The 25,260-nt window shown below is 54.7% G+C and overlaps 8 protein-coding genes across 8 annotated transcripts; 5 read left to right on the top strand and 3 right to left on the bottom strand.

Annotated features, from left to right (window-relative positions):
* Positions 1 to 1,615: 1,615 nt before the first annotated feature.
* On the top strand, positions 1,616 to 6,265 carry BO66DRAFT_365667 (Tcp11-domain-containing protein). The gene is made up of 4 exons (XM_025645223.1): positions 1,616 to 2,989; positions 3,068 to 3,982; positions 4,850 to 5,579; positions 5,787 to 6,265. Exons 1-4 carry the CDS (start codon positions 2,057 to 2,059, stop codon positions 6,191 to 6,193), a joined length of 2,985 nt encoding a protein of 994 aa, XP_025508126.1. The 5' UTR covers positions 1,616 to 2,056; the 3' UTR covers positions 6,194 to 6,265.
* Positions 6,266 to 6,779: 514 nt separating this feature from the next.
* On the bottom strand, positions 6,780 to 8,090 carry BO66DRAFT_434675 (uncharacterized protein; the record flags this gene model as incomplete). Its single annotated transcript, XM_025650789.1, has 3 exons — positions 6,780 to 7,052; positions 7,104 to 7,328; positions 7,383 to 8,090. 3 exons carry the CDS (start codon positions 8,088 to 8,090, stop codon positions 6,780 to 6,782), a joined length of 1,206 nt encoding a protein of 401 aa, XP_025508125.1.
* Positions 8,091 to 10,785: 2,695 nt separating this feature from the next.
* Positions 10,786 to 11,887, top strand: BO66DRAFT_145964 (nicotinate-nicotinamide nucleotide adenylyltransferase). Its single transcript, XM_025642106.1, has one exon. It carries the CDS (start codon positions 10,883 to 10,885, stop codon positions 11,738 to 11,740), a length of 858 nt encoding a protein of 285 aa, XP_025508124.1. The 5' UTR covers positions 10,786 to 10,882; the 3' UTR covers positions 11,741 to 11,887.
* On the bottom strand, positions 11,795 to 12,687 carry BO66DRAFT_388351 (uncharacterized protein). The gene is made up of 3 exons (XM_025646538.1): positions 12,649 to 12,687; positions 12,457 to 12,572; positions 11,795 to 12,359 (listed from the first exon to the last, which is right to left on the bottom strand). The coding sequence occupies exons 2-3, from the start codon at positions 12,524 to 12,526 to the stop codon at positions 12,034 to 12,036; spliced, it is 396 nt and encodes a 131-aa protein (XP_025508123.1). The 5' UTR covers positions 12,527 to 12,572; positions 12,649 to 12,687; the 3' UTR covers positions 11,795 to 12,033.
* A 122-nt stretch (positions 12,688 to 12,809) lies between these two features.
* On the top strand, positions 12,810 to 14,739 carry BO66DRAFT_388350 (J domain-containing protein). Its single transcript, XM_025646537.1, has 3 exons — positions 12,810 to 13,421; positions 13,494 to 13,748; positions 13,806 to 14,739. Exons 1-3 carry the CDS (start codon positions 13,154 to 13,156, stop codon positions 14,339 to 14,341), a joined length of 1,059 nt encoding a protein of 352 aa, XP_025508122.1. The 5' UTR covers positions 12,810 to 13,153; the 3' UTR covers positions 14,342 to 14,739.
* A 157-nt stretch (positions 14,740 to 14,896) lies between these two features.
* Positions 14,897 to 19,078, top strand: BO66DRAFT_365657 (ubiquitin-ubiquitin ligase UFD2). Its single transcript, XM_025645222.1, has 7 exons — positions 14,897 to 15,178; positions 15,262 to 15,947; positions 16,007 to 16,217; positions 16,271 to 16,726; positions 16,787 to 18,371; positions 18,424 to 18,573; positions 18,632 to 19,078. Exons 1-7 carry the CDS (start codon positions 15,149 to 15,151, stop codon positions 18,730 to 18,732), a joined length of 3,219 nt encoding a protein of 1,072 aa, XP_025508121.1. The 5' UTR covers positions 14,897 to 15,148; the 3' UTR covers positions 18,733 to 19,078.
* A 124-nt stretch (positions 19,079 to 19,202) lies between these two features.
* BO66DRAFT_468133 (3-oxo-5-alpha-steroid 4-dehydrogenase family protein) lies at positions 19,203 to 20,801 on the top strand. Its single transcript, XM_025652628.1, has 2 exons — positions 19,203 to 19,371; positions 19,431 to 20,801. The coding sequence occupies exons 1-2, from the start codon at positions 19,258 to 19,260 to the stop codon at positions 20,607 to 20,609; spliced, it is 1,293 nt and encodes a 430-aa protein (XP_025508120.1). The 5' UTR covers positions 19,203 to 19,257; the 3' UTR covers positions 20,610 to 20,801.
* Positions 20,802 to 20,921: 120 nt separating this feature from the next.
* Positions 20,922 to 23,933, bottom strand: BO66DRAFT_365650 (5-methyltetrahydropteroyltriglutamate--homocysteine S-methyltransferase). Its single transcript, XM_025645221.1, has 3 exons — positions 23,511 to 23,933; positions 23,331 to 23,450; positions 20,922 to 23,276 (listed from the first exon to the last, which is right to left on the bottom strand). The coding sequence occupies exons 1-3, from the start codon at positions 23,739 to 23,741 to the stop codon at positions 21,303 to 21,305; spliced, it is 2,325 nt and encodes a 774-aa protein (XP_025508119.1). The 5' UTR covers positions 23,742 to 23,933; the 3' UTR covers positions 20,922 to 21,302.
* Positions 23,934 to 25,260: the final 1,327 nt, after the last annotated feature.

Below are 25,260 nucleotides of genomic sequence, written 5' to 3'. Positions count from 1 at the left end.
ATTGCCATGATTCAGCGGGAATACACCGAATTGCCCTCCTATCGAAGTATCACCGGAGACTATCCCTCCTAATAATACCTTTGGATTTGTTTTGGTTCCTCCCCGAATTTATTGCTCCATCCCACCCAGATAGAATTCAATTGACTGGTGGCGTTCTGCATGGGTTAGTTAACCAGTTGAACCAATTTGCACCAGTTATGGGGAGCGGACTCCCTATCACATTTGGGAACTCTAGGCCTTTTCCACGGTGCCGGGTAGCAGCATTGAAACCGGCACACGCCCGAGGCCTGAGATCGCACACGATACCGTGCCCTGCCCTGGTTGTGAGGAATGCTGCTGCTGCTGCTGGGGTGGAGTCAGGGATTATCGCCGCGGGAATAATTGACTTTCTTTCCCTTTCCCTTTGCCTCTGGTCTTTTCGCCTTCCACTTTCTCAACCCTCGCGCAGTGATTAAGGAATGAATGGATGAATGGATGACTGATTGATTGATTGATTGATCCTTTCTTCCCCACACCACCTTGAACTAACCATCGGGCCAGGCTTGAAGAAGGGCAATCCTCGTTAAGTCAACCTACTAGTACTTACTTACTTACTTACTTACTTACTTACTTACTTCTTCATCTTTCTCTACTTCAGCGTTTCTTCTCTTCTTCTCTTCAAGCATCCCACGTCATCCGCTATGTGATGAAGGATTGCCGATGGAGAATTGAAGTTATAGTTCCCTCCCCTTTCAGCAGCAGCTTCCGTGCCCGTTCCCAGCTGGTCTCCTGGTGGTTCGCAGAGCCAAAACAGAAACCGGAAAGTTCGTAGTTGCTGCAAGCGTCTAGATTAGATCAGCCTCACTTTTTCCAGTGCCCCTGCAAAAGGCTCACTTGCCTCTCCTCCCTCTCGTTTTTTCCCTCTCTCTCTCTCTCTCTCTCTCTCTCTCTCTCTCTCTTTCGTTCTGACCAGTCAGTTCATACGGTTTAGTCTCTTGCAATGCGGTAGTGCAGGACTGATCTTGTCTTTCCATTGATCACTGCCCATTTCTTTTCTCGCTGGTTTTTTTTTATTCTTTCCCTTCATCTCTGGTATCGCTGTAGTTCCCTTGGCTGGTGTTTTTCCTTTTTTTTTCTTCTCTCCTTCTCCCCCTCTTAGTTGACACTGACATTTTTCCCTCCCCTCCCCCTGTGTACGGTAGTGCAGGGTTACTCTTCGGAGTCTTCAACCGCTGGATCTACTGAAACCCGCATGCTTTGTTGCTGCCATTGGGGTGGGTTATCAGAAACATTGAATATCCCGGTCTCTTTGTTCCTCTGATCTCGTTGCTGTCGCCTTTCTTCCTGTCCGCATCTGTTTGCTCTTCCCCTTCGGCATTCCCTTCATGGTTGTCGCGTAGCCATTTGATTGACCTTGTTGTCTTCCTTTCTGCTTCAACATATACAGCTTCACATCTTGTGCTGGGTGTGACATTGGTGTCGTCTACTAAGACTTGAAGATCAAAAGGCTTGTCACGTCACAACAAACACCACAAGAGATCTATACGCTATATAAAAAGGCAGAAAAAGGGAGGGGGGCACATTTGCTACACAACAACTACAACTGGTCGACTTCTATATCGTCAGTCCATACCTACCACACTTATTCCAACCAATCTTCAACTACAACCACCACCACCACCACAACAAACTTCCCGTTTAATGATCGACACCAGCGATCGACGTCGTTGACCAAGATCAGGTGCGCACTATTCTCCCCTCCCTCGCCTTGAAACCCTGTCGACCCCAGGCAAGGACTGACAGAAGGGTTGCTGGAAAGGGATCACAGTCGAACCTTTCCCCCCCCCCCACACCGTCGTTGTCGTGGTCTAGTATAGGGCTACGGTGCCTTGCGTCTATCACCAAGGAAATGCCCGTTTGTCCCACGATCTAGGTGCAGCCACATATCGTCAAATCTCCCACTTGGACCGGTTTACTACTCTCCTGCCACGCCTCAACCACCAACCTCCAGCCATCACCCTTTCCTTTCTCAACCCTACTACCTCACCATTATCTGCTCGGGCACTAGCGGGATCGGATGGAGATGGACCTTCAAAAAACGAAGGAGGCCCGCCGGGATACGCCGGGCAAGCAGGAGGAAAGCGCCGACTGTCCGTTGGAAGCCTATGGAGGAAGCGGCCATACGAAGGAGTCGCCCAAGAACGATTCGCTAGACCATCGCGATGCGAACGAACGTCCTGATCCCGCGGACGCGCGCCAACAACGGCACCCGGGCAGTTCTGCTTACTGCGAAGATGCTTCGCAGTCTTCGCCTGCAACAGCGCTCCTAGCGCCAGCCAGACCATCATCTTCATCGTCGAAGACCCTTGACATTCCGCCCGCGTTTGGGCTTCGTTCCGAGGAACATAGGCTGCTGCTGACCGCCAAGCGCTATCCCCCAGTAACGAAAAGCACGCTGAGTGAGCTGGATCTCCCATGCATCATGAGCAACATCAACCTGCGCATGGATGCGAACTTCGACCGGGACCTGCATTTCAAGCCCGACCTCGACGGGGAGAAAGGAAGGCGGAAGCGGAAAGAGGCGGCGGATTACTGGGAGGCCATGGCCGTGGAGATTTCGATCTACGCGTTCTACTCGTCGCCCGAAGCTGCCGGCCTGGCCGCGGATGCGCGGACCGACCAGCGACAGGCCTTCGAGCCCCGACTCCCCGCCATGTTCGACACCTTGCAGGATGTGTTGAAGACGCTGGTGCCCGAACGCGATCATCCGGGGGTGGTGCAGAACCTCGAGGTGCCGCTACTCATGCAGCAGATCCAGAAGGGGGTGCTGGATATGGTCCGGGTGGCCGCCTGGCTGGCAGGGCTGCTCAAGACGCATTGCGCCCCGATGCGGGATGAATGGGCGGATCGAATGGTGGAGCAGATCCGGTCCGGGTCGCAGTCGCAGAATCCGATGGAGATTGTCGGCGGCCTCCAGACGTTGTTCGCGATCCTGGAGGCCATGAAATTGGTAAGGCGTTGGTCCACGCGCGGGGTGGTTTTCGCCGCCGCGAAAGAGAGAAATGGGAACTGATTCTGCTTGCCTTAGGACGTTGCGAACCACCAGATCCGCGCCTTTCGGGTGCTGCTGATTGAGGACACTGTTCCGTTTCTGCAGGAGTATTTCCGGGGCAAGATTGAGAGGGATAACTTCCGGGTCGACTCGTCGCGACTTTGGTATCTGGAGACCCGGGAGCGGGAATTGCGACAGATGGACAAGGCCGCACAGAGGGACGGATTCTGGCCGATTTCGGTGCTGTTTCAGGGAGTGTCCGACTTGTTACTCCAGTTTCACCCCCCGGACGCCTTTCCGGAAACCTTTGTGTTTGACTCGGACCGCTTGTGGCAGCTCCGGACCTGTCTTCAGAACCTGATCAACCTGGACATCTGCTGGTTCATCTTCGAGTCCTACATCCATACGCAGAAACGCTACCTGTCGGCCCCCGCCCAGACATACGCCACGTTCCGGTCACGCATTGGATCGTTGATGGAGGAGAACGAGGACTGCCTGCGGGGGTCGGTGCAGTGGGTGCAGAACGTGCGGTGCATGGGGCTGGAGATCGCTCGGTTCGCGTGTGCCGCCTGCTGCAGCGAGGGCAGCACGGTCTCGGACGAGGTGATCACGCAGATCGAAAGCGCGCTGGAGTGGCACCTGTCGAACGAATCGGGGCTGTTCCAGTACTTCCAGGCCTCGCTGCGCGAGAAGTTGCTGGCGGCGGCGTTCGCGGCGGCGAAGAAGTACCTGAACATGTCGCCGCTGGCGATCTGCGAGTCGCAGCGCAATTTCCCCCCCACGGCGACCGCCATGCTGGGCCATCCCCAGCACTATGACGTCGAGCGCATCTCGATGCGGCTGGCGCATATGGGGGTGCTACACTGGCGGGTGTGGGCGCCGATTCTGTATGTGCGCGAGAGCGTGTCACCGACTGACGTGGCGATTATCCCGTCGAACGAGGGCTATGACGTGGCACGTTCCGCGACTCTATGATCACGCGGGCTGCCTCCAGATGAATTCTTTTCTAAAATATCTTTTCTTGTTTGTGACACACGGGTGGAGTTGGGTCAGTTTCAAGCAGTTCTTCAGCGCGGATTGCATCGGTTTGTTCTGGTTCTGGCGTTTGACAGGGGTGAGAGAGCGCATATATAATTTTGGTTCTCTTGTTTTTCTGATGTGAGGCGATGGCAGGGTGTTTGGTTCCAGGGTCGTTCCAGAAGGAATTTAGATATGGTTGACTTAACTGGCATCTTGCATTTGGGCATTTTCAACACCTACGGGGCAGTTACTCAAGCACCTACTAATAAGATCTTGACTTGACGGCTTGGATGGTGGGCATGCTGTCGAGGGTAAAATATGCATAATAGGATTTCTTCTGTTCTGTGGTGTTTAGCGTATCTTTCGACTTGCAGTCGGTAACTTTACTATCTGTCTACTGTCTACAGCATTGGCTATATTATGTCAGCCACCCCAGATCTTGGACCCACATCGAATTTCCCAGTATGGAAACCCAATTTCCACTTGATACATAAATTTATACCTTTTACCTACTTACAAGACCTACACCCCTTGCCAAGTGCCTTTTTCAAAGTCACGAGCTAGCAAACCAGAATCCCCTCCACTACAACCAGCCAAGCCCATTTAGTCCCAATTTCACCGGCCAAAAATCCATGGACTAAATCCCGTCAATCTCAGCATCATCTCCAAATGCGCACCACCATCCCTCTCCTGCGATCCGCTCCCACCACCACTCCCACAACAATAACAACAACAACAATCATCCTCTCAGCCTTACTCCCCACCCTAAAAGCCGCCCACCTCCAGCGCATCGCCCAGCGCACCGGGGTCAAGTCCAGCGGCACGAGACCCGTGGTCATCCGCCGCCTGGAGACGGAAGTTCCGCGAAGCGAGTACGCGTACCGTTCCCGCTGCCGTGATGCCGTCGACGGTGCCGAGCCAGCCCCGGGCACGACGGACACCATGAGCATCCTCAGCATCGACATGGGCATCCGCAACCTCGCCTTCGCGCATCTCCTCGTCGGCCTGCCGCCCTCTCCACCTCTTATTCCCTCATCCCGAGAACCGAGGGAAGAGAGGCCCAGCATCACGCTAACCGCATGGCGCCGCCTCTCCCTCTTCGACTCCGACTTCGACTCCGGCATCTTCCCTCCTCCCACTACCACCACCACCACCCTCAACAACCCACCCGCAGACGCAGACGCAGACGCAGTCACCCCATTGAAGGATGAACACCCCGAACCGGAGGGGTACTCCCCCCCCCTCTACGCCGCGAAGGCGTACACCCTGCTCACCACCCTGCTGGAGCGGTACCGCCCCACCCACGTGCTGATCGAGCGCCAGCGGTTCCGGTCCGCGGGGTCGGCGGCCGTCCAGGAGTGGACGATCCGCGTCGGCGTGTTGGAGGCGGTGTTGTATACTGTTTTGGAGGTGTTGAGGCGCGAGAGGGAGGGTCTGCCGGAGGGTCTGAGGGGGGTGGTGCCGCGGGTTTGGGGCGTGGAGCCGGCGCGGGTGAGTCGGTTTTGGGCCGCGAGGGTTGCTTCGGGGGGTGGAGGTGGGGATGCTGGACTTGGGGGTGCGTTGCTGGTTTCTGGTGAGGGTGGTGATGTTGGGTCTGGGTCTGGGTCTGGGTCTGGGTTATCAGGGGTGGAGGGAGTGGTGAACGTTACTGGCAACCAGAACGGGGAGCGTAAGAATGGTAGGAGGCGGGTGCTGGAGCAGCAGGAGGAGGGGCAGGAGCAGGAGCAGACTCAAGCTGAGGACGGAACAGCTACAGCTACAGCTACAGCTACAGGGCGTACACGCAAGAAGAAAAAGAGCGCGCGCGAGGTCAAGAAGATGAAGATGGATCTGGTGGGGCATTGGCTGCAGAATGCTACCACCACCACCACCACCACCACCACCACCCACCGCCCCGGCACTCTGGCCGTGGCCGACGACCACGAGTTACAGCGGTGGGTGCAGGCGTATCGCTCCAAATGGCAATCCCCCAGACACCCGGACCCCCGGACTGGCGCCCACGCCCACGCCCACGCCAACTTGCCGGATATCGGCAAGCTGGACGATCTGGCGGACTGCTTGGTGCAGGGGGTCACTTGGCTGGAGTGGCAGCAGATGCGCCACCGTCTCATGGCCAATCCTTCTCTGTTGGACAAGATCTAGCCTAGCTGGTCGCGGTTCGGGTATATATGTACGGTATGAAAAAGTAAATGTATAGTAGACCTACAATACTAGTTATAGCCTCGTGCTACTCCACACCAGATCTACACATACCCGTATATCGAACTTAATTCATTTCGTGTCTAATATCCGCTGTCATAAGCAAGATCGTCATCGGATGGTCGTCAACCCCACTTAGAATCTATTCTTCACATAGATACAGATGTCCCCGAGAGCGAACACATGCCTAACATTCTCGTCCGCTCCAGCTAGGGACTCCCCCAGCCCGGCCCGTCATCATACAAAAATCCATGTCCCATGAGAGGTTCTCACAGAGAAACTAAATGAAGAAACAGCTTCGTTGGATAACGGGGTAGGACCGGGACGGATGCCACAAGATTGGAACAACCTGAGTACCTAGCCGGATGGACGAGAATGGAAGATAGACTAGGTGGAGAAAGAAGAAGAAAAATTGTCAAGTTTGTACCAGAAACATAAATATCGAAATCCTCTCATAGGTACAAGGCCAGCGCAAGCTTCACGCCACGGGTTCAATTCCTAGTACAGTCGAACGCGCCAGGCTAAGCCCTTAGTAGACGCGACGGAAGTGCGAGGGGAAAGCCGCGCGGCTGCTGGTCTGGAAGCCAGTGGGACGGGCAGCACCGCTAGGGTAGGGGAAGGTGCCGTTGCTGTGGCCGAAGGGAGGACGGGGGGTGGGGACCACGGTGGCAGTGCTGGTGGCAGCGGCCTCGGTGGTCGAGGCGCTGGAGGTGGTGTCCTCGGCGCTGGTGGTGGGCTCGGCAACCTCGACGTTGGTGTCGGGGGTGGCGGTGATAGCAGCGGCAGTGGTAGGGGCGACAGTCTGCAACTATGATCAGCATCAACATCATCAACTTTCGCACCGCAAACTTACCACAGTGACAGTGTCGTGGACAGTGACAGTGACAGGAGCGCAGCTGTCGCTGGAGCCGGAGCTGGCGGAGCCGGAGGAGCTGCCAGAGGTGGCGGCAGAGCCAGCGGCACCAGTGGACGAGGGGACAGCCAGGAGGGTGTAGGTGGCAAAGGCGGTCGAGGTCGAAGTGAGGGTAGTGTCCTGAGCACCGGCGCTGGCAGTGCTGGAGCTGTGGGCTCCAGGGGTCTATATCAATGGGTCAGTAGGATTCACAGGCGGCCGATAACACAGCAAACGTACCACATAGACGGTCTGGACGTCAGTCACGGTGCGGTGGACAGTAGTGGTCACCACGGTCTTGGAGGCACCGGCACCCAGAGTGTAGGTGAGAGTGACATCCTTGGTGGAGGTCTGGGTCTCGTACTCGGTGGAGACGGACTCAGCACCCGAGGCAGCGCCAGAGCCAGAGCCGGAGCCAGCAGCAGAGCTGGTAGCTCCCGCGGACTGGGTCACGCCGGTGCCGAGAGGGCCGGGGGCGGAGGTGATGGCCGAAGAGTAAGGGAAAGGAGGCACGGGGGCCGAGGAGTGAGCACCGGGCACCACGGAGGAGGAACCAACGGGGACCACGGGCACGGAGGAGGGGCCAACAGGCACAACCGGGACAGAGGACGGAGCCGAAGGCACAACCACGGCCACGGACGAGGAGCCCACCGAGGCAACAGGAGCCACAGCCTCGGAAGAGGGCGCAGCGGGGACGGGAGCAGCAGTGGTGGTGCCCTGAGGAGCGACAGCCAGGCTAGTAGTGGCAGCAACGGCGGTGGAGGCCGAGCTGGTCGCAACAACGGGCTGGGGAGGCTGGACAGTCGTGGTGGGGAGAGTGACGGGGATCGCAACCGAGCTGGAGGCGGCATCGCGGCCGTGGAAGTGCAGGTTGTGGTGGATGTTGGCCTCGCCAACGGCGGCGAGAGCACCCAGAAGGGCAACCGAGACCTTGGTAGTGAGCTGCATGGTGGGTGATTTGTGGTTTAAAGGGTGGTTTTGTGTGATGTAGGTAGTGGTGGTGGTGGTGCTGTTTGTTGAGGTAGAGACTGCGGGGTGTTGTTGGTCAACGAATGTGAGCTGCGAAATCTATTCGCAACAAATTGGATAAAGAATGACTGGGTTCGAAAGAACGAAGCAACGTCTCTAGCACAGAGAACAGTTGAGAGAGAAAGTAGCAGTCTGACGGAATCAATCCGAGAATTTGGGGAAAAGAGAGTCGTTAAAAAGAAGAGAATGGAGACAGTTAGAGAAAGAGAGACTAGACTAAGAAAGAGAAGAGGAAGAGGGGGGGGAGGAGAAGAAAGGAAAGGAAAGGAAAGGAGACACTAATTCCATCTAATATCTTTTTCTCATTTGATTAACCCACCCGGAGAGTCACGATACACATGAGTTACCAGGCACCGTACCAAGTGAGGGTGAGTTCGGTGAATTAATGCAAGGCCATCTGTAACGTATGGTTGCATCAGCCGATCTTCTGCCTCGTGCACTCAAGCTTAGCCTGTCTCATCTCAGGCCGAACAGGCAGAAAAACCGGGCCGTTGGCAGAAATGGTGATGGGACATTGGGAAATGATATGAATTAATTTCCTGGGACTCCATCGAGTGGGTCTCTGGCGCAGGCACCATCCGTGGATTGGAGGTTCAAAGGCAGCAGAGATGATGGCCCCCGTTTCATCCCGTGGATGCACGACGTTCACTGGCTGTTCTCCCCCTGGCTTTAATCTCGTGTGGGCCGTTTTCCCCGACCAATCGACCGCACGGGGTGCTGTGTTTTTCTTTTTTCCCTCTGTCTACTTGGAGTCTCCCACTGTCCCGGGCTGTAGTTACTCCGTATACAGCACTCACTCTACAGCACTCTACAGGCACAGTCAAAACAAGCAATAGCCAGGAAGGCAGCCTGCAGAAATCTTGTACATCTAATCGAGGGGCCAGAAATGCCAGGTGTCTGTGTGAGGGCGCACCAGCACGTCACACATCCGCCTGATGAGCGATGAGCAATCAGCAATGAGCATCCATGAATCAAGGTCAACAGCTCAATCAGTGCTCAACTCTAAATTGCCAGCTTTCGGAAATGAGCACCAATTTCCATCCTGTACCTTGTCACTGCACCCACGGTACCATACCGACAGAACAATCAATAGTCAAAAGTCAAGACCGACTATCGATCAGCTACCTCCCTCCCATTCTGCCAAGCTCTATCTCACGTATGGGTCCACGCAGTCTGCGTAGCAGTGACGAGGCATTGGGAGGAAAGCGGGGGATCAAGAGCACGGTGAGATACACTCCTAGAGTCTTTAGGGGGAAAATAGGGGGATTAGACACCGCATCGACAGTATCTCGGAGTCATTGTACAGCACTTGGTCCAAGCGTGGGCCATTCGCTACGTGGTGGCGGCCATCGCGAATGGTCAAGCTCGGCGTCAACCGGGCCCGCTGGGTCGCCCGACTATGCGAAAACTTTCTCTAAGCGATTGGGACCGGTACAGTAGGCCTTAGCGAACAAGGCCACTATAAACAGGAGAGGCAATCGCTCCAAGAGGACAACAACAACAAGCAGCAGCAGCAGCAGCACGTATGACAATGACTCGGTGGCTGCCTGCCAGAGGCGTTGGCATCAATGACAGTGTTGATCCGGAGGTTATCACCAGCAGAAGAGATCATTCGAGGATGATCATAAGAGAAGTGGAGCCCCGGTCAAAGTGACCGGGAGTCTAGAGTCTAGACACTATCCCACAGATTGCACTCATCTTAGATTAAATATGAGCAATAACCGCCCTCCTGCACACCAATTTAATGGTTGCTGGATCACGGTGACATGAAATGGTCAAGCAGATATCTCTGGACCCCTCCCCGGGTGTTCACCAGAAATCCAGGGTCATCGACTGCCGCGGATGTTTCAAACCAGAAGAGCTAAGATACTCGGTTGCCTGAAGTTTTGGTGGTTGATCCGAGAAACCGAACAGTGAAGTAGTTACCTACTGTACTAAACACTGACTAAGGGATGATCGCCATCGCGGCTACACTCGCAAAAGACCGCTAGGAAAGAAAATTTCTAACCCCCGAATTCTAGCCCTTCGGATAAAAAATCATTCTGGCTTCATTGCTCGCTCACCGGCCAACACGGCTGATGGATCGAGATGCATGAGCATCGAGATGACTGTGATTGGGATCAGCCCGCGCATTAATCTAGACGGAACACGGTGACCGTCCAGCCCGGCTCACTGGCCTTCCAGCGTCATCCATCGGCCCTGGTGAGATAAGAGTAGGACATGTATTTAATATCGGCTTTGCCGCCACTCAGCCGTGTTGGGTGGGTTGTGGGTTGGACAATCTCCCTCCCGATGAGTAATGGAGGGAACAGTCACTGTTGTGTTGTTCTCCGTGCGTAGGACGATTAGGACGAGTAAGTTAGAGCGCAAGTCTTCAAGTTGCTCTGCAGCCACCCGTCGGAAAGACAAACGCGAGGGAAAGAAAGGGTCCGATGGTTGACTGTCGATCCGCTTCTTTTCCTTCCATGGATTTCGGGCAATTCTTCCCGTTTGTCCCACTCTGGGCGGTCGGCCATTTTGCCGTGGTTTTCGGTTCGGTTGCGGCTCTGAAGCTGCAAGCTGGAATGTTTCGAACTGCCGTGAACTTACCTGCTCTTCTGCCCCTCATTGTTGTTCTTGTTGTTGTTGTTGTTGTTGTTCTTTCTCTTCTCCGCGCATGAAAGCATCTCCAAGAATAGCCACTGGGTCAAACATCGTCTAACGGATCGACTATGGAAAGACCCTCCTTCCAGTCCCTGCAGGCACATTATGCTTCCCGCTTGAAACAGTTCCAAACATCAGATCGGAACTTTGAAGTTCTGGCCTCCGTCTCACCCGACGACCATGACCCTGCTTCCAGTCCCGACGTCTTGTACGTGCTTGACTCCTCTTTCAATCCACCGACGCTCGCACACCGTCGGATTGCCTGCTCGGCTCTTTTAGAGGACACCAGCTGTGCTCCGCGGCTCCTCTTGCTATTGGCGACGCAGAATGCGGACAAACCATCTAAGCCCGCTTCTTTCGAGGACCGCCTAACCATGATGGACTTGTTCGCTCGCGACCTTCTTTCGCATTTACCGTCTGCAAGTCCTCCAGGCACTCGCCAGACCCTTCCAGTAATAGATATTGCCGTCACAAAAAAGCCATACTTTGTGGATAAGGCGGCGGAAATAGAGCGGGCGGGGGTATACCCCCACTCGCTGGAACAAGTCCATCTTACGGGCTACGATACCTTGATTCGCATCTTCGATCCCAAGTACTATCCCCCACAGCACACCCTGCAGTCGCTGGAGCCCTTCCTGTCCCAGCATCGGTTACGGGTGACCTTGCGCCCTGATAGCAGCTGGGGCAGTCGGGACGAGCAGGAGGCCTTTCTGCGGGACTTGGCGGAGGGAAGGAAAGATGACATAGGCGGTAAGCGGGAATGGGCCCAGCGAATCCAGCTGGTGGAGGGACGGAAACCGGGGGCACCATCGGTGAGCTCAACCAGGGCCCGAGAAGCAGTCGCCGCAAACCCCCAGGATCTGGACTGGCTGGTCCCGTCGAGCATACAGGAGATGATTCTGTCGGAACGACTCTACGCGAACTAATCGACAGCGGCCTGACTGGTCAAGCGCATACCCGCTGCTTCGCGCGATTGCGGTCCGCCAGTCGCAACCATTGTAAATCTTTTTTCATACCACGTATACACATAGACAGCGCATTTCAACATTCTGTATGCCAGAAACCAATTTGCTTTTGTCTCAGCGACGACCATAACACCATGCCCAAAGCGACGCCCTCATCCGTGTGTTTGGCGGACATTATCGTACATAAATAAATCTTCGATGGATCTTCAGGCCCTGCAGAATGGGCCCAATCTATACAGTTATACCCATGCCGTCTAATCTTCGTCTTCTTCCCGCTTGCCCAGGGTATAGGCAAGTCCCCCACTCACCATGTTGACCAAGCAAAGACCCATGGTCACGCCGCGCACAATGCCCCGAGCGCCCCATTTCTTCATGAACGGCTGCTTGCGCCGCCCCGCAAGCAGGAGGTAGAGCCCAGACCAGGCGGCGCTGATCCCCGCAGTGTCGGTTTTGAATCCTTGAAGGTTGGCATAGCTCGAGAAGAGAAGGAGAGGAGGGAATAGCATGGGCAGTGGTTGGAACGGGCGCATGTGCTGTGCGGTGATAAGAGAGGCCAGTAGAGTAGGCGGAAAGGCGTTCTCTATATGAAAGTAAGAGCGCGTCAGCTTGCAAGCATCAACAGGAGTGATATCCATGGTCTTGCGAAAATAGCCCAGGCTGTTTTGGTCAGTACTTACCGCCCCATGCTCTAGCTGTCTGGACCAAAGACTTCTCCGTCTGCTCTACTGCGGAGTCCGAACCAGCCATGATTGTGTCAGTGGTGCTTAATCGTGATTCAGATGAGTGGCGAAGCCTATCTTAAACAACAATTAGCCACAGAGAAGAGACGGCGCAACTATGGAAGAGCGACGGGGGTGCGCTGAACGCACCGGTAACAAGTACAGTGAATGCGGAGGTGATGGTAGCAGATGTGAGGAGGGATGACGATCCGCGGCAACGAGCACAAGACAGTCTTTCCTGACTAACACTGCAAGCCACTGTCAACGCTTACCCGGGGCTTAGCGTCAACATTTGAACCTCCAGAACTCACCACGTTTATCAGTCACAGCTGTTGTTGTTTTTTTTTATCTTAGACCCCAACTGGCACGCCGCAACTGAACCAGCTGGCTATCTTTCTTGTCCTTGTGCCTAAGCTGTATCTGCAGCCCTTATTCGATTTACAACAAAACGCCCCCCTCTCTTGTCTTTTTTCGGTCGTCCGCTTCGGCTGCCAGGCCCACCACTGTCCCTCTTCCGAAGATCCACGCCTCGACGTACACTCACTGCGCCCAAGAAACATACAGAACACAAAGCGACGAGCAGCGCATTGCTGCCACTGAGTGAGACCCGAGTCTTCCTGGGGGCGATCGCCGTTTTCCAAAACCTGCTGCTGCGATGCCATCCGCCACCGCATCTGGGGTAGACAATGGGGGTGCTGCGAAATCCCGCGAACACAACCAGGGCAACCAGGACCGCAAATACACCCCGGAGCAGAAGGCGGCCGTCCTGAGGATTCGGAAATGCTCGACCACGGCGTTCTACGAGATCCTGGCGGTGGAAAAGACCGCCACCGATGGCGAGATCAAGAAGGCGTATCGCAAATTGAGTCTATTGACGCATCCCGATAAGAATGGCTATGAAGGAGCGGATGAGGCTTTCAAATGTCGGTTTGGTTGTCTTCTTCCCTTTTCGGGTGTGTTCAACGTAAAACTAACCACCCCAATTGGGGCTGTAGTGGTATCTCGGGCTTTCCAAGTCCTGTCCGATGCGGAAAAGAAAGCCAAGTACGATAAATTCGGAGGGGATCCGGATAGCAGGTTTACTCCCAGCGCGGGACCTTCGGGTGCTTCGCCCTTCAGTGGATTCGGCGGTGGATTCCCCCGGTCAGGCGGCGGCGGCGGTGGTCCGATGTTCGAGGAGGAGATCTCGCCCGAGGAACTCTTCCAGCGGTTCTTCAGCGGTGGCTTTGGCCCCATGGGAGGGGGTTTCGGTGGGACGCATCTGCTCAGTGTCTGGGTGCAAGCGACGGCTAACTCGTGATATGCAGGCGGTCCCCAATTTGTCTTCAACATGGGGGGTGGTCCCGGGTTCCGGGTACATCAGTTTGGAGGCCAGCGGCCTCGGAGAAGACCCCGCGAGGCCAATGGCCAGTCCGAGCCGGCGCCATCACTCTGGTCGACCTTCCAGCAGCTTCTCCCTCTCATTCTCCTCTTCGTCCTTCCTTGGATCTCTTCTCGGTTCTCTGGCACCCCTACTCCGTCCGGTCCCTCGTACAGGTTCGACGCCGCGGTGTCTCCCCACACGCTGCATCGCACGACGCCTAAGCTGAATATCGATTACTTCGTCAACCCGCGAGACGTGGATGACTATAGCGCCCGCAAATTCCGCCAGCTGGACCAACGGGTGGAGGTGGACTACGTGACGAAGCTGCGGTATGAATGTGATAGCGAGATTCACACGCGGGATCGCATGATCCAGGACGCTCAAGGGTGGTTTTTCCCGGACGTAGAGAAGATCAAAGAGGCCCGGTCGATGGAGCTGAAGAGCTGCAAGCGACTTGATTCGCTGAAGGGAAGATACTGATCTGTGGCTCTCATGGCTGCTACACTTGTTCCTATTCGTTCTTGGGCGCGGTTGGCTTCGCATCCGTTGTTTACTAATATCCCATGCAATTGTCCCATGCTATTGGGCTCTACCACGATCAAGCCTTTTTTTTTTTTTTTGAGCTTAGATGTCTATATGTTCTCACGGTTTGTTGATGGCGTTCTATGGGCAAACAATGACTTCTTTTGTTGCGTTGGGTTCGGAATCAGTGTTTTGACTGTTATTGTCGTGGGTGATTGTTATAAGAGTGGATTCTCTCATCACCTAACTTATCAACCATAAGATGTACACTAAGATGCACACTTCAACACTGACCAGTTGACCAGTATTGAATTATTGTGCAATGGATGGGTTCATGATGGAGGATAGATCATTGATGGCGGTGATGAGCCGGACCCGATCGGGGCAAGTGTGTTGTGCCCTGAGCGGGGAGGGAAGATCAAATCCCTCCAACCAGCTTAGTTAATAATCACTGGTTAGTTAACTTAACAATCGACCATGACAGAAAGTCCGACTTAACGACGACGACGACGACGACCGCGCATGCAGAAGTGACATCGACATCCTCCACCCCCAACTTCCGCCTTGTCCTGGTCCTCGGTTTACCCCATCATCAGCCCCTCCTGAGGACTTGTCACATCTCGGTTGCTGGTTTTTCTCTCTTCTTTCCTCCCCCCCACAGTTCTTTCGTTCCATCAAACTCAGCCAAGCACTTTGCAGAAAACCGTGACCCGCTGACCGAGGAAGGTTTTCTGCTGCGGGCTGCCCCGATCAGCATCAGTAGAGATGTCCGATAGCCAGTCTGAAGCGGACAAGGTTCGTTTACTCATCTTTTTTTCTCAAATTCATTCAAGGCCCAATCTCGAATCTAAGTTTCCTCTGACCCCTGTTACCTACAGATCCGCAGCAAGCGCTTGGCAAAGCTAGGAAATCCCACTCCCTCGTCGCCCGTCGACGGCGCTGCGTCGAGCCAGCCCGCATCGCCCTCGCAGCCCTCGCCTGCATCCCGATTCCCAGAGGGACCCCAGTCACAACCACGATCCAATCTGAGCAGCGCCGCTCCTTCACGGGCCTCGTCCCCGCAACCACAGACCGTGCAATCGGAATGGAAGCGGATCAAGATTCAACCCCCCACGGCCGCCAGCGCAGCGCCAGACCGATCGCAAACCGTTACCCCAGTCTCCGGCACTCCCCCTCCACCGAGAGCTGACGAGAGTATCGAGTCCTTTGCCGATCGGACTCTCAGCGCGGCCTTCAAACTGACCTTAAACGAGGCTCGTCAGAAGGATATTCACGGGCAGCGGTTGACCTACTTGCCCGGACTGCGGGGTGAACTGGAGGAGCAAGGCCGTGAGGTCCGCATCGAGCTGTCGGTGCTGGACCAGGCCCTCCTGGAGGCAGCTTCGAATGCTCCCCAGCAGAAGCCGTTGGATTACCTGCTTCCATGCTGGAGGCGGATATCCCGGTTGCACAAAGGGTTCCGTCGGCCTCGCGACGATGACCCGAAATACAGCGTCATCTGTGAAGCCCGCCGCATGTGCATGAGCTACTGCATCTTTGCTATCACCATGCCGGAAATGTTCGGGTAGGTTTGACTCGCCTTTTGGCACGATTAGCAGCTGACACATTCTGCCCCCCCTAAAGGCTCGAGTCGTCTGAAAAGTCGGCCCTCAAACCCTATCTCCTCCTGGACCCGGAGGATGACAAAGGTGTGGATTTTGAGTTCATCGGCGAGGCTGTGGGCAGGTTCAATGAGGATGAAAGCATCAAGCCGGCCTTCATTGCTGCTGTGGAGGAAATGAGCCAGGAGCTTGCAGGCCTGACCATCAACAATGATTACAAGCCCTATCTCACAGTATGTTGATCTCTTCTCTTCACCGTGGGCGCGTCTCATCAACCTGTTTGCAGGCTTTGCGGAACCTCGTCCACAATGCGGCCATCGCGGCTGCCATTACTGAGTCGTCCATGTTCAACGAGTCTCGGGATCCAGCTCAGTTCGAAAAGAAGACGCTTCTTGGCCCATGGTTCAGTTTGTCCCCGCTTCAGAGCAGTGTGACCATGACATACTTCTCGAGCCCCAAGACTAGAGATCAATCATACATCCTGAACGCACAGCGGTCTATCCGCATGATGCAGCATATGATTAGCTCGGATCTGCTTGATGTGATCAACCACATGATCCGGGCCTCCAAGGATGCCAGGGATCGGGTGCTAGACTGGTTCGCAGCCTCCCTGAACATCAACCACAAGCGACGGGCTATGCAAGTGGATCCTACTACTGTGTCGTCGGATGGCTTCATGTTCAACATCACAACTTGCCTGGACCAGCTCTGCGAGCCGTTCATGGATGCAAGCTTCACCAAGGTATGAGAGTCAGTCAATTAGTTATGTGCTTTGCGGGTCTGACTCAATTTGTCGTTGCAGATCGACAGGGTCGATGCAAACTATCTACACCGCAAGCCTCGGGTAGATATGAAGGACGAAACCAAAGTCAATGCTGATCAGCATGCCTCGGATGCTTTCTATGCCAAGTCCGCAGAGGGAACGTCCAATTTTATCACGGAGATTTTCTTCCTGACGGTGGCTGCCCATCACTACGGTAGTGAGTCTCTGACTTCCAAGCTCGAGCAGCTCGAGAAAGACCTGCGGCACATGGAGTCCACCATCAACAAGTTCGAGCTGGAGCGGCATCGGTGGTTGAACAATCCAGTGCAGCTCAGAGTATTCGAGCAGGCCCTCAAGAAATACAAGGACAAGCTGGACCTGGGTCTGGCCCTGAAATACAGCTTGCAGGGCGTCTTGTTTGACGATCAATGGCAGGCGCGGTCCATGCTCTTCATGCGATATGTGGTGGTCTGGGTACTGCGGGTTGTATCCGGCACCAACTTTCCCAAGGAGCCGCTCAAGCTTCCCTTGCCTGAGCAGCAACCGGAGGTGTTCCAGTGCCTGCCCGAATACTTCATCGATGATATTGTCAGCAACTTCAAGTTCATCATGTGGGCTATGCCTCAAATCATTACTGCCACTCAAGGAGACGAGCTGGTTATGCTTTGCATTACCTTCCTAGAGAGCTCGAGCTACATCAAGAACCCCTATCTCAAAGCAGGTCTTGTCTCCATCCTGTTCCGAGGAACCTGGCCTCGCCCTGGAGGCGGTCGGGGTGTCCTCGTGGACTTGCTCAACTCCATGCCTTTCGCCAACCAGCACCTACTGCACGCCCTGATGAAGTTCTATATCGAGGCTGAGCACACCGGTACACATACCCAGTTTTTCGATAAGTTTAATATCCGTTACGAGATTTTCCAGATCATCCAATGCATCTGGCCCAATACCCATTACCGCAACAAGCTTTACAACCAGTCCAAGCAGAACCTGGATTTCTTCGTGCGCTTCGTCAATCTTCTGCTCAATGACGTGACCTATGTGCTCGATGAGTCCTTTGGGGCCTTCATCACGATTCACAAGACGCAAACGGAACTGCGCAATGCAGCAGCGATGGAGTCCACCGTACGCCAAGAAAAGGAGGAGCAGCTGGCGGCCGCGCAGCGCAATGCCAAGTCCTATATGCAGTTGACGAATGAGACTGTTTCCATGCTCAAGTTGTTCACGGATGCACTGGCCGATTCTTTCACGATGCCTGAAATTGTGCAGCGATTGGCAGATATGCTCGACTACAACCTGGACGCCATGGTCGGGCCCAAGAGTGCCACTCTGCGGGTGGACAACTTGCAGGAATATGGCTTCAACCCTCGGGCATTGCTGAGCGAGATCGTTGATGTCTATCTGAATCTGACGGGCAAAGAGAGCTTCATTGTGGCTGTGGCACGTGATGGGCGGTCCTACAAGCCTGCCAATTTCGAAAAGGCCGCCGAGATTCTGCGGAAATGGTCCCTGAAGTCGCCCGAGGAGCTCAAGCGGTGGGAGCAGTTCCAGCACAAGGTAAAGGCGGCTAAAGAAGAAGACGAGCAGGCGGAAGAGGACCTCGGGGAGGTTCCTGATGACTTCCTGGGTATAATTGCACTCCTGGCTTCCACTCCAACGGCACTAATGCAGCTTTGTAGATCCTCTTATGTACACTCTGATGGAAGACCCCGTGATCTTGCCTGGGTCCAGGGTGTCTATTGACCGCTCTACCATTCGCTCGCACCTTCTCAGTGATCCTCACGACCCCTTCAACCGAGCTCCGTTGAAAATGGAGGATGTCACACCCGGTGAGTATTTCTGTCGTTGACGATATCCCGGGGGTTCAAGGCTGACTGTTCATCCTAGATACGGAACTCAAAGCCAAGATCGAAGCCTTCAAAGCCGAACGGATGGCGGCGCGCAGGCAAGCTAAGGTGTCTGATCCGATGGACACGACTACTGGTTGATTGCGCGTCAAAAGCAACGGCTTCTATGCAGAGGGCATTTCCGCCGCCCTGGGCCTTATTCTAATTAGCGCTTTTGACCATGAGATGGATTGAGGTTGTCGTTTTCTTTGTTACCTTTACTGAGAAGGGTTGGAGTTTTCTCTTGCGTTGGATTATCATCATAGAATAGCCGAGTTCGGGGGCGGATTCTACAGTACATCGCTACCCGATCAGGGCACCATGGTCTGCATTGCCGGACGGTTTGAACCCAATGATGTGTTATGGTTTTGGAATCTAAGCATGAATGGTAGGCGCAATGGACGGTGATTTATCAGTATGGGTTCCAGTCAACGTATTCGTATTCGAGGGGATAAGCTGTGGCCTGCTTGATTGCAGATCTCCTTTAGTCAGATCTTAGTCATTCACATGATTGAAGGATCACTTGAGTTAGTGACATAACTGCTCGGGCGATGGACTGAAGCATTGCTGTACTCATACAAAGTACAGTATATCGACTTCACCAGTACACCCATCCCGCATCCCGACATGGGAGCCATCCTCTCCTCCTGCTGGGACCATCTTCCTCCTCTGATGGACATTCTCCTCCCCACCCCCGATGTCTATCTCACCTTACTGAACATCTTCCAATACTTCCCGCTGGTCAGTCTGCGATTTCATCTTGTTTGGGGGTTCATGCTAACCACCGCACCGAAGTACAGTTCACCATCATCCAATGGCTAACAGCCTGGCACCCGGCCGGCAAGACCTCCATGAAGAGCTCCCTCTTCAACCTCCCCGGCCGCTGGGCCTGGTTCGCCATGGAGATCGTCAGCCCGGTGAACCTGCTCTACGTGCTGTGGAAGCTGCCCCTCAAGCTCGCCGACGCCCACCGCACCACCACCACCACCACCACCAATTTTGGTTCGAATGCCAATGCCAATGGCTCTATCTCTATCTCTATCCCCCTGCCCAACAAACTCCTCGCCGCCCTCTTCGTCGCGCACTACCTCAACCGCGCCGTCATCTCCCCCTTCCTCGCCGCCCCCAGCATGTCCCCCATCCACCTCTTCATCATGGTCTCCGCCATGCTCTTCAACTGGTTCAACTCGACATGTCTGGCCGGCTGGTTGGTGGGGTACGACCCGGTCTCCCCCTATCACCCTTCCTCACCACCACCCAACACAGCAGCAGCAGCAGGAAAGATAATACCCTCCCTCGGCCTCGCGCTCTTCCTGGCCGGCATGGCCGGGAACATCTACGCCGAACGCACGCTCTTCCGGCTGCGGCGTGAGGAGGGCGCGAGGAGGGCGGCGGCGGCGGCCGCTGATGCTGGTGGTGGTGGTGGTGGTGGTGCTGCTGCTGCTTCCTCCAAAGACCCTTCCCCCTCCCCCTCCCCCTCCTCCTCCTCCTCATCCAATTCCAAACCATCATCACCCCCCTCCACTTCCACTTCGAAAGTGTATGTAATCCCCCCACCATCCACCCCGCTCTTCGCCTCGATCCTCTACCCGCACTACGTCTGCGAATGGCTGGAATGGACCGGCTTCGCGCTCGCGGGGACGGCGGTGCGGTCGTCGGCGGAGGCGGGGATGTTGGGGTTGCGGTTGGGGTTGCGGTCGTATAACAATCCCATCACCACTACGGCCACGGCCGGTACCGTAGCAGCAGCAGCAGCAGCTAGCGGACCCCTCCATCTCGCTCCCTGGCTTCGTCCCGCGGCGCAGCTCGCCGCGGCCGTGGGGCTGCCGTTCCCCGTGCCGGCGGCGGTGTTTGTGGTGAACGCGGTGACCAATATGCTGCCGCATGCGCGGTGGGGGCGGAGGTGGTATGTGGAGCGGTTTGGGGAGGAGAAGGTTGCGGGGAGGGGGGCGGTGGTGCCGTTTTGTGGGTGGTTTTAGGGTTGCGTTGCTTTAGCATTCACGAAGGGAGGGTTGTATTTTGGTTTCAGGGAGGGATGATGATGGGAATACGAAGTTTGAGGGATGGTTTGTATACTACTTGATTAGAGGGGTTGGTTTGTTAGTGTATGCTTAGCCATGTAGAACTAGTCTGGGAGTTTTTAGCGATCGAAGCAATGGCTAAGATACTACGATATGATATTGTGGACTCGTTGAAAGACTAGAATGACTGAAAATCCTTGTAGATCAGCGGAGTTGAGCATCTTTTTACTCGAGTACTACGCTTTTACTAGAGCAAGTACGACGATAGTTCGAAAAGTAAAAATTAAATTGCCAAAGAGGTGGTACAGTAGCAACCTCTTCGTGTGGTATCACATTGTTGAAATATTATGTGTAAGACACCGGCGAAGCACCAGACATCACCGAGCATTCCCGCTGTTAAAAGGCAGAAATAAAGATCTTGGCGCTGATGTTTAATGCAGACGCCGATGTTGAAATCGTCATAAAGACATGTTGAAAACTCCGGGGACCCCATCTAATGAAACCCTGAACCCATATGTTGAACTTTTGGTATCACATCGTAAACTCATCATAAGAAAATGGACGGACAACAATCGACAGATTGTTCTCTCCGAGACGACGGGTTGAAAATCGTCGCCCCAATCATGGGCTGATTAAATATGTAAAAAGAATTTAGTTGCTGTGCTTCTCACGGAAGTACTTGGCAGCCGCGACCATGTTGCTGAGGGCAGCCTTGGTCTCGGGCCACTGACGGGTCTTCAGACCACAGTCAGGGTTGATCCAGAGCTGCTCAGGGCGGAGGTACTGGAGCATCTCCTCGACGCGGTCCTTGATCTCCTGCTCGCTGGGAACACGGGGAGAGTGGATGTCGTAGACACCAGGACCGATGTGGCGGGGGTAGGCCTCGTCGATGAAGACCTTGAGCAGCTTGGCATCAGACTTGCTGTTCTCAATGCTCAGAACATCGGCATCCAGCGCAGCGATGGCGTGGAAGAAGTCCTGGAACTCGGAGTAACAGAAGTGAGAGTGGATCTGAGTACCGTCGGTAACACCAGCAGTGGACAGGCGGAAAGCCTTGACGGCCCACTCGAGGTACTTCTCACGCTCCGTGCCAGCACGGAGAGGAAGACCCTCACGGAGGGCGGGCTCATCGACCTGAATGACCTTGACACCGGCAGCCTCGAGGTCAACAACCTCATCGCGGAGGGCAAGAGCCAGCTGCTGAGCCTGGATAGACTGGTGGACATCGTCACGGGGGAAAGACCAGCGGAGACAGGTGATGGGACCAGTGAGCATACCCTTCATGGGCTTCTTGGAGATCGAGACGGCGTACTTGGACTCCTTGACGGTCATGGGAGCGGGACGAGAGATGTCACCGACAATGATGGGAGGACGCACGCAGCGGGATCCGTAGCTCTGAACCCAGGCGTGGGTGGTGAAGACGTAACCAGTGAGGCGCTCACCGAAGTACTGGACCATGTCATTACGCTCGGGCTCACCGTGGACGAGAACGTCCAGGTCGAGCTCCTCCTGGATCTTGACGACCTCCTCGATCTCCTGCTCAATGAACTTCTCGTACTGCTCAGCGGTGATCTCACCCTTGGTGAACTTGTTACGCTGGACACGAATTTCCTTGGTCTGGGGGAAAGATCCGATGGTGGTGGTGGGGAAGAGAGGAAGCTTGATGGACTTGGTCTGCTCGGCGATACGGGTGGTGAAGGGAGACTTGCGGTTGTGCATCTCCTCGGTGACGGCGGCCTGGCGGGCCTTGACCTCAGGGTCGTTGGTGCGCTTGGAGGAAGCACGGGCCTGGACGGACTTTGCGTTGGCCTCGAGCTGCTCGCGGACAGCAGCAGGGCCCTCGGTAACAGCCTTGGCGATCACAACAACCTCGGACAGCTTCTCAACAGCGAAGCTGAACCAGTCACGGACCTCAGCATCCAAGTTCTTCTCGCTCTCGAGAGTGTGGGGAACGTGGAGGAGAGAGCTGGAGGTGGCAACAATGACGCGCTCCTTGCCGAGCTTCTGGATGGCGAGCTCAACCTTCTCGATGGCAGCCTTGAAGTTGGTCTTCCAGATGTTACGACCGTCAACAACACCAGCAGACAGAATCTGCTTGGGGCCGAGAGCACCGACGACAGTGTCGAGCTGCTCAGGGTTGCGAACAAGGTCAATGTGGATACCGTAGAGGCTCTGGAGAGCAGGAAGAACATCAATGTTGTGAACAATGTCACCGAAGTAGGTGGCAAGGACGAGGCGGGGAGCCTTGTCACCAAGGGCACCGAGCTTCTCGTAGGCGGGCTTGAAAGCAGCCTTGGACTTGGCAGGGAGGTCAAAGACGAGGACGGGCTCATCAATCTGAACATCCTCAGCACCGGCCTCCTTGAGCTTAGCAAGGAGCTCAACGTAGAGGGGAAGGAGCTCCTCGAGCTTGGAGATGGGGTCAATGGTCTGGCCACGGTCGGCCTTGGCGAGGGTCAGGAAGGAGACGGGACCGAGGATGACAGGGCGAGTGACAACACCAGCCTCCTTGGCCTCGAGGAACTGGACAACGGGCTTAGGCTCAGCAGCGAGCTTGAAGGTCTGGTTGTCCTGAAGGGTAGGCTTGACGTAGTGGTAGTTAGAGTCGAACCACTTGACCATTTCCTGGAGACAGTGTTAGCCTTGATCGTATCCAACATCCTATGCAGCGTATCATACCAAAGCGGGAACATCGACAGCGGCCTGATCATCCTTGGCGGGTCTCTGGAGACCACGGCCCATGGCGAAGTACTCATCGAGAGGGTCGAGACCGTACTTGCTGTAGCGCTCGGGGATGACCTATGAAGAAGCATGTTAGCCAAGATTTCTGGGCATAAGGCAGAGGGGCTTAAGACATACACCGAAGAGCTGGATGTGGTCGAGGACCTGATCGTAGAAAGCGAAGTCGTTGCTGGGGATGATGTCGACACCAGCCTGCTTCTGGAGCTTCCAGTGCTCAGCACGGAGTCTCTTTCCCTCGCTCAGGAGCTCTTCACGAGAGATCTTTCCACCCCAGTAAGCCTCAGTAGCCTTCTTGAGGTCACGGAGCTTTCCCATACGGGGGAAACCCAAGACGGAAGACTGAACCATCTTGACGGATGTGTGTGAATGTGTAGGGGGAGAAAGGGAGAGGGTTTGTGGATGGAGTAGTGAATAAGTTGCAAGGCACACAACACAAGGAAGAACAGACAAGAAGAATCAATCCTCTTGCTGGGAGAGAGATGAGAGATAGAGATAGAGAGGGAGAAAAAACACACGGGAGAGATGAAAGAGAAAGAGAAGAGAAGAAGATGGAGGAGGAGGGGGGGATGGAGGGGAAATATAAGCTGGGAGGGGGAGGGGCAGGGGAGGCGGAAAACCTCAGGCTACAACCACTACCTGTACTGCCTGTACTGCCTGTACTGTACCAAAGAAGAAGAAGAAGAAGAGAAAAAAAAAAACATAAAACATCGGAGGCCGAAGGTTTCTTTCTTCTTTCTGACTGGGTCTGGATGGGATGGCGGAAAGTTTGGCGGGGTTTCGTGGCCGGTAATAACCGGTAAAATTACAGCCCCTCCGGACTGTCAACAACCCTCCGATAGCGATTCCCCGGTTGGACATTCAAAAAAGTTCAAGGTTCAACTTGGGTATCTTTGCCTTGATCTAATCGCATTATCAAATCATTGTCCATGGACCGACTGCGGAGAGTGCCCTCCCATGGTATCCCGTGGCCCCTCCGGACTGCACGTTCTCATTCTCATGCATCGAATGCTCATCAGTAAGGCCAATGATTGTCTCGTTTGTCTCAATTGTTCCATGCAAGAAAACTGTAAGGAATGTGTATTGAACTACGGAGAACTACTGGTAAGGACAGTCAATCATCTCGCCGAAGTATGAGGCTAATCCAGCAATTGAATAGTGCCAAATGGCGTGATCAAGTCAATCGCGAGGGAAAAAAAAAACCAAAAAGTTAATTAACCCAGGGTAAATCGTTTGAGTCACAGCCAGTAGTTAAGTTAAGTTAGCCAGTAAGTTAGCCAGTTGCGAGAGACCGGCCGGTCGCAGTCCGGAGAAACCATCGGAGACGGTCTGGCTGCGTCCGCGATCGGCCACTAAAAGCCAGGGCCAGATGCCTATTTGGAGGGAGATTGTAACTTGTAGGTAAAGTTATTCATTCCGGTGACTTTGGTAACCTTGGATGACTATGATTTGCTCCATTCGCGATGTTCTGTGTAAACAATTGCCACTTCAGTAAAGCTCCAACAATCTGACTGATTTCAATTTGTCCGAAGCATCAGCCATGTTGGATAAGGATCCCCGCTTCCATCATTCGGAGCTCCGGCGATTGAGTTCGGAGACCAATTTGTTGTCCGGCGCTGGGAACTTTTACTTGAGCTATGCCCCTCCCCAGATCGCTGCAGTCTGATTGTTGCTTCATTTCGGACACATGCTGGACAGACTTCTAGTCTATACTTAGTGGTAAGCTGTCTTTCCATTCTAATGAATTGGACTCAAGCAAGAATACGAACGCGCCTGCCTCAGTTGGGGTCTGGCGATTCTCACGCCACGCTCCCCCCCCCCCCGCCTTCCCTACAGTAGCAACTCGAGATGATTGCAAAGGTAGTCATGG

This window comes from Aspergillus aculeatinus (assembly GCF_003184765.1).
Source record: "Aspergillus aculeatinus CBS 121060 unplaced genomic scaffold BO66scaffold_4, whole genome shotgun sequence".
In the NCBI taxonomy this organism is placed as follows: domain Eukaryota; kingdom Fungi; phylum Ascomycota; class Eurotiomycetes; order Eurotiales; family Aspergillaceae; genus Aspergillus; species Aspergillus aculeatinus.
Note: the sequence above shows the minus strand (reverse complement) of the source record. Positions and strands in the feature narration are given on the sequence as shown.